Source organism: Pseudophryne corroboree, assembly GCF_028390025.1.
Source record: "Pseudophryne corroboree isolate aPseCor3 chromosome 3 unlocalized genomic scaffold, aPseCor3.hap2 SUPER_3_unloc_17, whole genome shotgun sequence".
In the NCBI taxonomy this organism is placed as follows: Eukaryota; Metazoa; Chordata; class Amphibia; order Anura; family Myobatrachidae; genus Pseudophryne; species Pseudophryne corroboree.
The window spans coordinates 539,172-550,439 of record NW_026967505.1 but is presented as its reverse complement, the minus strand read 5'-3'; the positions used below and the strand labels follow the sequence as shown (position 1 = coordinate 550,439).

The following is an 11,268-nucleotide window of genomic DNA, read 5'->3' as shown; positions in this document are numbered from 1 at the left end:
GACCTCCCAAATGTAAGTAAAAGGGACTGCAGCAGGTATCTCCCATACCTTCATACATGGACATTTCCAGGCAAGGGTCAGGTAAGTTGGTTTTTTTCAAATACAACAACCATAATTTACTTACAAGTAAAAAACATTTGAACAGACATAAATTATTTAAAACCAACAAATAAAACTATTTCTTTACACAGAGAGACCCCCCCCCCCCGTAATATCATCCCACTATTCAAATTATTTGTCAAAATCGGACACAGCCAAAATCACACCGGAAATCTTTTGATTTCAAACTACTTTAATTCATATCTTTAATTCACTTATTTTTGTCTATCTATATTTTAAACTTAAAAATACTTCACTCAGCAGTTGCTGGTGGTGGCAAAATGCACATGCGCAGCGGCCGCGTGGACACACATTGCGGTCACATGCCTGAGGGGCGAAAGCGAGTGGGCCGGGACCATTCTCCGGTGGGCTGTGTGATGTCACATCTGCGTTCATCTCTGATTAACCCCCTATAAGCTTCCAGAGTGCACCTCATATCTCATATTTTCCAAATTACTACAAATGATGAGATCGGTAGCAGCACTACTTTCAGGATTATTACACAGAACACACATAAAGGCAGCCCCTGATACTGCACTGCGGTCATCCACCCTGTCTTCCCCCTCTACTGCCACCGCCCTGTCTCCCTCTACTGCCACCGCCCCGTCTCCCCCCACTACTGCCATCCGCCCGTCTCCCTCTACTGCCACCCACCCCGTCTCCCCCCACTACTGCCACCGCCCGTCTCCTTCCACTACTGCCACCGCCCCGTCTCCTTCCACTACTGCCACCCGCCCCGTCTCCTTCCACTACTGCCACCACCGTCTCCCCCCACTACTTCCACCCACCCTGTCTTCCCCCACTACTGCCATCTGCCCTGTCTCCCCTCACTACTGCCACCCACCCTGTCTCTCCCCCACTACTGCCACCCACCTTGTCTCCACCCTACTGCCATCCACCCCATCTGCCTCCATTACTGCCACCCGCCCCGGCACCCTCCATTACTGCCACTGCCCTGTCTCCCCCCCCACTATTGCCACTTGCTCTATCTCCCTCCATTATTGCCACCCGCCCTGCCTCCCCTCCACTGCAACCCACCATCTCTCCCCTACTACTGCCACCGCCCTGACTCTCCCCACTGACACCCACCTGTCATCCGACATCCAATCACTAGTTGGGGATTTATGGTACTACTAACAGTCCTTCATCAACAGGTGGAAGTAACCAGGGCGGTAAGGAGGCAGAAGCTGCTTCTGGTACATGGACCCTGGTCATGTAGGGCTGGGAGAGTCAGTAAGATTATGTAACAGATCACCATATTACAGGCAGCCGGTGAAGGGAGCAGAGAATGGGTGTTATGTGGCAGGAACGGGCTGGTTAGGTAACAGCCTGGCTGCTGCATTTTGTACAAGCTACAAGCGGTGCAATTCTTTTGCTGGGAGACCCAGGTAGAGGACATTGCAGTAGTCTTTGCGTGATGATACAAGTGCATGTAAGACTGTAGGTAGATCTTCTGAGGGAAATAAGTGCTGGAGTCTGGCTATGTTCCTCAAATGAGGATCTGATTGTGGCTGATACCTGATGTCTCCGTGTCACTCCACCATCCAGGACACCAAGATTCCGCACATGATCAGCATTTTGTAACTCTGAACCCACAAGCGTATGTCTGGTTGGTAACAAAGCTGAGCTGTAGTCCTGTCCTTTGTTGGTGAGCTTCTATCATATGAATCTGTGTCGCCAGGACTGAGTCACAGCCAACTGGCATCACCCATACCTGGAGCTCAGCTAGACAACCATTTAGGATTGGTACTGGGTTCTCAGTACCCGGAGCAAAAGACAGGTCATCTGTATAGCAGTGGCAGATGAGGACATGACATCTGATTATTATACCCAGTGATAGCATGTACATTGCAAAAAGCATAGGAGATAGGATAAGAACCTTTAAGAACAATGCATAGCAATAAGTAGTATACTGCAGAAGACTAAAATGGTTCCTCACCTCAGTGATGTTTATTGCGTGTAACAAGAGCGGATTTATTTCTCAGAACATGGAAATGGCTTCTCACCTGTGTTCAACTGTTAGTTCATAACTTATGAGATGATTTAGATTCAAAGCATGCATGCAGATGGTTAATGGAAAAACTGATTAGTAATTAATACTCAGGGATTTCTGTCCAGAGAATATTTCAACTCCACAGTCCAGAGTGGCCACGCTATATAATTAAAACCCAGCACAACGTGTCTTCAGACCAGGCAACCAATTTAGGGAGTGACGTCTCACTCTTAATAGTTACCACTCCGGTCCTCACGTACAAGTGCTGGATGCAACAGATCAACGCCGTGAATGGCACTCCTCTTACGCGTTTCTCCGCCTGTGTGCAGATCGGCGGCTTCTTCCATTATTCATTCATTATTCTTTGGAAGAAGCCGCCGATCTGCACACAGGCGGAGAAACGCGTAAGAGGAGTGCCATTCACGGCGTTGATCTGTTGCATCCAGCACTTGTACGTGAGGACCGGAGTGGTAACTATTAAGAGTGAGACGTCACTCCCTAAATTGGTTGCCTGGTCTGAAGACACGTTGTGCTGGGTTTTAATTATATAGCGTGGCCACGCTGGACTGTGGAGTTGAAATATTCTCTGGACAGAAATCCCTGAGTATTAATTACTAATCAGTTTTTCCATTAACCATCTGCATGCATGCTTTGAATCTAAATCATCTCATAAGTTATGAACAGTTGAAGATTGTTGCATGATACTAAGTGAGCATCTTTAACATCTTTGAGCTTGTTTCCATCTGGCAAAAGTTACGAACTGGCAGTTAATTATTGCTCTAAGATTAAGTAGCAGCTTTTAACACCTCCAAGCTTTGCTCTGTTTGCAAATACAAATGTGTGGAACTTCACTGATTATTACTGCAGTAAATAAGTTGATCAACTGATAAGTGGCCACGGGGTTAATTATATTTTAAAAGTATTTTTTAATATACCAGCCGTGTTATTAATGTTGTCTGTGTAATGTCTAATAAATGTTATATGTTTTAAGTTATACTGATCAGGACAGCGCTTAATTTTATCTTTTGTTGTTTCTGCATTTTTGGGAGGTAACAGTGACCTCTTAAGTGAAGCAGCAATCCTTGATCAGGTGTATTGATAATAACATCCCAGATCTTTTAATTATTTGCGCCCAGGTGCCGTCCCCTTTTTTTCTCACCTGTGTGACTTCGCTGATGTGTAACAAGTTGTGATTTTTGTGTAAAACATTTTCCACACTCAGAGCAAGAAAATGGTTTCTCACCTGTGTGACTTCTGTGGTGTAAAACAAGAGCTGAATTGTGTGCAAAACATTTCTCACACTCAGAACATGGAAATGGTTTCTCACCTGTGTGACTTCTCTGATGTTTAACAAGAACTGATTTGTGTGCAAAACATTTCTCACACTCAGAACATGGAAATGGCCTCTGACCTGTATGACTTCGCTGATGTGTAACAAGTTGTGATTTCTGTGTAAAACATTTCCCACATTCAGTGCAAGAAAATGGCTTCTCACCTGTGTGACTTCTCTGATGTATAACAAGATCTGATTTGCATATAAAACATTTCCCACACTCAGAACATGGAAATGGCCTCTCACCTGTATGCCTTCTCTGATGTGTAACAAGTTTTGATTTCCGGATAAAACATTTCCCGCACTCAGAGCAAGAAAATGGCTTCTCACCTGTGTGACTTCTGTGATGTATAACAAGGTCTGATTTGCATGCAAAACATTTCCCACACTCAGAACATGGAAATGGCCTCTCACCTGTATGCCTTCTCTGATGTGTAACAAGTTGGGATTTCCGGATAAAACATTTCCTGCACTCAGAGCAAGAAAATGGCTTCTCACCTGTGTGACTTATGTTATGTCTAATAAGATCTGATTTGTGTGCAAAACATTTCCCACACTTAGAACATGGAAATGACTTCTCACCTGTGTGACTTCGCTGATGTGTAACTAGTTGTGATTTCCAGGTAAAATATTTTCCACACTCAGAACATGGAAATGGCCTCTCACCTGTGTGACTTCGCTGATGTGCAACAAGTTGTGATTTCCGGATAAAACATTTCCCGCACTCAGAGCAAGAAAATGGCTTCTCACCTGTGTGACTTCTGTTATGTCTAATAAGATCAGATTTGTGTGCAAAACATTTACCACACTCAGAACATGGAAATGACTTCTCACCTGTGTGACTTCGCTGATGTGTAACAAGTTGTGATTTCCAGGTAAAATATTTCCCACACTCAGAGCATGGAAATGGCCTCTCACCTGCCTTACCTGTCTGATGGGTAATAAGCTTTGTGTTCTGTGTAAAACATTTGGCATCTATAGAACAGGGAAACACTGTATCTACTCTCAGAGCTGTAACAGATGCACCAATATCAGGGTGATCAGGAAAACATTTCCCAGGATCAGAGGGACCAGTTGATAGAGCTGGATGTATAATTGGGGTAATGGGGTTATCTCCTGGAGAATCCTGTCTACTGTCATTATCTTTTATGTCACAATCCGGGGATAACATTAGATGTCCTTCTGAGATATTCCTGCTTGTGTGTCCATCTGCTGGAAATAAAACACATTATGGAAATGTGACATTTTCTGTAACAATATTAATCTTGTAAACAATAGGAGAAGACGACTCTCTGGGGCACTTAATTGTAAATGTGTGTATAATAAAACATAACTTTTACTGAAGGCTTTATAATATTGTGTCTCAGACAATCATTGTGTCCACCCTCCTGAGAACACTAACAATAACAAATGTAATATTATAATAAGACTTAGATATATCTCTATCTTGTACTGGTAACTAACCATGAAGTATAAATGGAAATGTAGTCACTCGCCAAGTCCTATGTCAGCACCAATGTAAAACAATGGATGGGGAACATATCGTATGAATTGGAGATTCTAGATGAACAATAATATCAGTCATATGAGCTGATGGATCAGAGAAATGTCTCCTAACGTTACTCCTGGAAGCATTGGTAAGGCAGTATTCCTTTATGTGTGTGCTCATACGCTGGTAAGCCTGTACATGTGTTACTCACCCTTATATAAGGTATATTGCTACAGCAGAGTAGGTGTGGCACAAGGTACTTTACATGCAATACACCATATAATACACTGCAATCATCATCTGCTAGGTTATAATCCACTCTTACACACCCATCATCAGTGTCTTACCTCTATTCTCTCAATAGTAATAAGGATGATGTGTGTACGGTAAGTATGATATAGAGAATTACATATCAGGATCTATACAGCTGCTGCCATACTTCTGCTTCTCATACATGTGCTACTGGCAGCAGTGAACATCTGAGTGAGAGTGCAGGGAAGACAGCAGAGTCTGATGAGAAAGAGATTGGATCTGCCTTTGTAGGAATGTACCACACCTGTCACCCCTGTTAGTATATAAAATAAATAAAAGGGGCGTGGCCTGAGTCCATCCAGACGTACTTTCTGGAGTTCTCCTCACTAAGTGGCTTCTTATCTACCTGATAGCTCTCAGCCGCTGCTGGGACCAAGACCCAATCTATTAAGTCCTTCACTCCTCCTGCCCTAAAGCCGCACACTCTGCTCACTCCGGGCACTGTTCACTGCTGCAGCCTAGCGCCGCCGCTGAAGCCACATGCTAAATTTTGGAGCTAAGTGCGCCCAGTCTTTCCCACATGCTCTGGCCACCTGACTTGGAGTCGCTTTTGACTCAGGTGGGAGCGCTTGCTCTCCCGCTCACTACTGCTGGGGCCAGAACGGGCTGCCCACAGTCACCGGAGACCGGGAGTGATATTGGGAAGTGACATGGCTGCTATTTTGGATCCTGGTGCCCGGCCATCGCATGCTTTGCCTTCAATAAGGTGTAAAATTGTTATAAGCTGCTAAATAATTGTCCTGACGGCTAGACCGGGGTTACTACACTAAACTGAAGCATTTGCCTGGAGGTGAAACTGCCTTCTATTTATATGGTACCACTATAATCTACTTCCTCTCAGTCTACATGCAGATCCCAGTATCAAGTATCGTCTGAGCACAGCTCATTACACTCTGATTACGACCTCACAGTATATTATTTTGTGGATTTATCCACTGAATATATTTTGCCATTTGTGTCTCTCTGTGCTGAGTACTTTACATCTGTGATCACGCTGACATCTAGTGGAATTTATTGGTCATTACTGTGTTATTTGAGTTGCATTACATCATGTTTACTTGAAATTTTGGCTCGGATACCCCCGTCACCCCGACTAAGAATGTCATTTTGAACCGAGTCATCTTGATGTAACCTCCTGACAGCGTACTACTGCTCCTTTTATTTATAGATTGTTTGTATTTTCCTATCTCTGAGAGGTCAGTCTCTTTGTAGTCAGCTTACCATGCCTCCAAAAAAGGTTAAAAGGTACATCAGCCCCACCTGTCTATCTCTTTGGTACCTCAAATTCAGGTGGTCCTTCAGAGACCGCTACAACATCATCTGCTTCTTCTTGTCAGATGCACAGCCCAGCTGTAATGGCTGAAGACGTCTTAAGACACTCTAGATAGTTCTGTTACTCTACGCTCTATACATTCTATGGTATCTACATTTAAGGACTGAAATAACCTCAGAACTTAACTCTAATATTCAAGCTTTGAGGTCCGATATCAGTGAGATTGGCACTCGTACAGACTAAGATGAAAGAGATTGTTGCGTCTCACAAAGATCTGATTTCAGCACATGACACCCTTCAGGAAGACATGGGGGTAAATTTACTAAGATGGGAGTTCTATTTAAGATGTGATGTTGCCATAGCAACCAATCAGATTCCAAGTATTATGTTCTAGAAGGTGCTAGATAAAAGAGAACTAGATTCTGATTGGTTGCTATGGGCAACATCCCATCTTAAATAGAACTCCCATCTTAGTAAATTTATCCCATGGTCTCTATTCGTGATAAAATCACTGATTTAGAAGACAGGTCTCTGAGAAATAATATCAGAATAATGGCGTTCCAGAATCTCTTATAAATGCTGAGCTTTAGGATTATGCCACGGTTCTCTTTTTAGAAACTTCCACCGAAGGCTTCTGCCGTGGACCTTCTTATTGATCGGTTCCATAGACTCCCAAAGTCCAAACAGGCCCCAATCCAAGCTCTGAGGGACACTCTGCCCAGGGTCCACTTTTTTTTATATTAAAGAACACATTCTACAGGCTGCTTTGTATTCCTCATCCACAGCTGAGTGCCTGGATAATCTGCAGATATTTCCAGATATTTCTCCTGTGACGCTGGCCAAAAGGCGGCGGTGGTAGCCACTCAGGAATCACATATTCCATTGCACTCTCCCCCTCAATTTACCAATAACTACCCAACATGCTCTATCTCCTGTGGTGTAGACATCCTTTCCCATAGATCCTGCCCCTTTCACCTGGGCAGCAAGTGGGTGGATTGCAATGGTAGATTTTAGATTCTAGTTGGGAAAATTAATTATAAATATGTCACCCTCACTTCTCTCTATGCCCCTAATGCCAGACAGCCCCGATTACTTAGAGAGAGAAGGCCGTCATCCAAGTACCAGGGGACAGGTAATCAGCCGGGAATGTGCAGGATTCTGAATGAGGGGGGAGAGCAGGAGTATAATAGGGGTTGATGGCTCCTGATGTATAAGATACACCAGAGAGTCTGGGGAGGAGACTGGTCAGATCTCTGGGCTGGTAACACACAGTGACATGATGTGAGGAGGAGAGCAGGTGTATAATAGGGGCTGATGGCTCCTGATGTATGAGATACACCATAGAGTGTGGGGAGGAGACTGGTCAGATCTCTGGGCTGGTAACACACAGGGACATGATGTGAGGAGACCAGGAGTATAATAGGGGCTGATGGCTCCTGATGTATGAGATATACCAGAGAGTGTGGGGAGACTGGTCAGAGCTCTGGGCTGGTGACACACAGTGACATGATGTGAGGAGGAGTAGGAGTATAATATGGGCTGAAGGCTCCTGATGTATGAGATACACCAGAGAGTGTTGGGAGGAGACTGGTCAGATATCTGGGCTGGTAACACACAGTGACATGATGTGAGGGGAGAGCAGGAGTATAATAGGGGTGATGGCTCTTGACTCCCTCACTGGGAAAATATATATTCCTCATTAGTTTGTACCGACAGAGGAGGGTGTAGGATAAGAGATTGCTGTAGTGACTGAGCAAGGAGAAACTGTGACTCTTTTCTGTAATTAGTGTTTATTACTCACCTGTGCTGATATCTGTAGGGATGTCCTCCTTCTTAGACTGCTGATCACCCCTCACATACGTCTCTTCTTCTCCCTCTATATCTTCTGCCTTTATATCAGTCACATACGTCTCTTCTTCTCCCTCTATATCTTCTGCCTTTATATCAGTCACATACGTCTCTTCTTCTCCCTCTATATCTTCTGCCTTTATATCAGTCACATACGTCTCTTTTTCTCCCTCTATATCTTCTGCCTTTATATCAGTCACATACGTCTCTTCTTCTCCCTCTATATCTTCTGCCTTTATATCAGTCACATACGTCTCTTCTTCTCCCTGTATATCTTCTGCCTTTATATCAGTCACATACGTCTCTTCTTCTCCCTCTAAATCTTCTGCCTTTATATCCGTCACATACGTCTCTTTTTCTTCCTCTGTATCTTCTATCTTAATGTCAGTGAGACATTCATCCTAAATAGCCCACAAAACAATATACATTAATAATAGTATATTAATAGTATAATAGTGTATAAGACACACACAGCTGCTCTACACATTATATAGTGACAGTCACTTTGGTATATGGGCGAGACCCTAAATCCCACCTACCTGATCCTCCTGTGGGATCCTGTGATTCTCCTCTGTACAATCCTGGGAATACAGAGGACGGAGACATCTCTCTGGGGTATCTCTGTTACTGGGTCCATCTGTAGGAGACACACAGTGACTGAGTACAGTGTATATATGTGATTATCAGATGATGTGTGTATATAGGGGGTCCCCATACCTGCTCTCCCCTGTACAATACATGACAGTCTCCTCTTACCCAGTGATGTGAGGGGCCGGTGATTCTCCATCATCACGTCCTTGTACAGACCCCTGTGTTCCTCTATATACTCCCCCTCCTGCATGGAGACATAGACAGTGACATCCTGACACCTTATAGGAACCTGACACACACAGTGATACAGTCATCACCCAGACACATCCCCTGGTGTTACTGTATAATGTCCCATTCCCAGCAGTCACCTCTCCAGTCATCAACCAGACACGTCCCCTGGTGTTACTGTATAATGCCCCATTCCCAGCAGTCTCCTCTCCAGTCATCACCCATACACATCCCCTGGTGTTACTGTATAATGTCCCTTTTCCAGCAGTCACCTCTCTAGTCATCACCCGGACACGTCCCCCAGTGTTACTGTATAATGTCCCATTCCCGGCAGTCACCTCTCCAGTCATCACCCATACACATCCCCTGGTGTTACTGTATAATGTCCCATTCCCAGCAGTCACCTCTCCAGCCATCTCCCATACACATCCCCTGGTGTTACTGTATAATTCCCCATTCCCAGCAGTCACATCTTCAGTCATCACCCAGACACATCCCCTGGTGTTACTGTATAATGTCCAATTCCCAGCAGTCACCTCTCCAGTCATCACCCAGACACGTCCCCTGGTGTTACTGTATAATGTCCCATTCCCAGCAGTCACCTCTCCAGTCATCACCCAGACACGTCCCCTGGTGTTACTGTATAATGTCCCATTCCCAGCAGTCACCTCTCCAGTCATCACCCAGACACATCCCCTGGTGTTACTGTATAATGTCTCATTCCCAGCAGTCACCTCTCCAGTCATCACCCAGACACGTCCCCCGGTGTTACTGTATAATGTTCCATTCCCAGCAGTCACCTCTCCAGTCATCACCCAGACACGTGCCCTGGTGTTACTATATAATGTCCCATTCCCAGCAGTCAACTATCCAGTCAGCAGCTGAATGGTCTTGTTGCTGAGTTCCAGGATCTTCTGGTCACTGTGTCTCTCATGTATCAGTGAGTGAGGTGGAGGCACCGTGATGGTTCTCTGGGACCTGCTCAATCCTCCTGATACACAAGGATGGCTGCTGGTTGTCTCACGCTCACCAGATGTCTTCTTCACACCTCTTTGAAATGGAGACGACATAAATATCACTGTAAATACGCCCAGATCCCCTCACCTCCAGTGAAGTCCCTGTATTATTACTATAGATAATAGGATTTTGGTACTTACCAGATAAATACCTTTCTTTGAATCCACTAGGGGGCACTGGAGTACTCTTGGGATATGGACGGTGCGATAGCAGGGATAGGCACATTTAAAATTTTTAATGTTTAACCCTCCTTCCCCCTCCATATTCCCAAAATGCCTTAGTGTTTTTTGCCTAGCCAAATAGGAGCGACAGAGAGGATGAACAACGGAGAATTACATATAACATTATAACATAACGGACAACTAGAAGTTGACACGACAATAGATAACAATCACTTTAACATTTCAAGTCGGTGAAAATGTGAACTATTGAACTTACTACCAGACAGGTGAAACTGCTCTGGGTGGGTGTGCAGTGCCCCCTGTGGATGCAAAGAAAATAATTTATCTGGCAAGTACCAAAATCCTGTTTTCTTTTTCATCCACTAGGGGTCACTGGAGTACTCTTGGGACGTACCAAAGTTTCCCCCTTGGGCGGGAGAACTGTTTGGTACCTGTAACAGTAGACGGCCAAAGCTAGAAGCTGATGCCGCAGAATTCTCAAACTTGTAAAAACGCACAAATGTGTGCACTGATGACCATGTAGCCGTACAGCAACGTTGCGTCGTAGAAGCTCCACGACCTGCTGCCCATGACGTTCCCACAGAACACATGGCATGTGCTGAAACAGATGCAGGTGGTGTTAGACTAGCATGAAAGTACACCTGACGAATGGTCAGGTTAATCTATCTGGCCAAGAATTGATTGGAAGCTGGACAACCTATCTTGACTGTATCATAGAGAACAAACAAAGTATCCGTTTTATGTACTGTTGATGTTCGGGCTACATAAACGCGGAGTGCGCGTACCACATCCGAAGTAGCTGGAGTACCTGAATCTTCTGAAAAACAGAGACTACGATTGGTTGCTTGATGTGAAAGAAGATACTACCTGTGGTAGAAAAGCGGGATTTGTCCAAAGTTCCGC

General features: G+C 44.6%; 1 protein-coding gene across 1 annotated transcript; it reads right to left on the bottom strand.

Moving 5' to 3' along the window:
- Positions 1 to 3,210: 3,210 nt before the first annotated feature.
- LOC134983513 (oocyte zinc finger protein XlCOF22-like) lies at positions 3,211 to 10,019 on the bottom strand. Its single transcript, XM_063949171.1, has 4 exons — positions 9,994 to 10,019; positions 8,887 to 8,974; positions 8,301 to 8,748; positions 3,211 to 4,637 (listed from the first exon to the last, which is right to left on the bottom strand). The coding sequence occupies exons 1-4, from the start codon at positions 10,017 to 10,019 to the stop codon at positions 3,211 to 3,213; spliced, it is 1,989 nt and encodes a 662-aa protein (XP_063805241.1).
- Between the last annotated feature and the right edge of the window lie 1,249 nt (positions 10,020 to 11,268).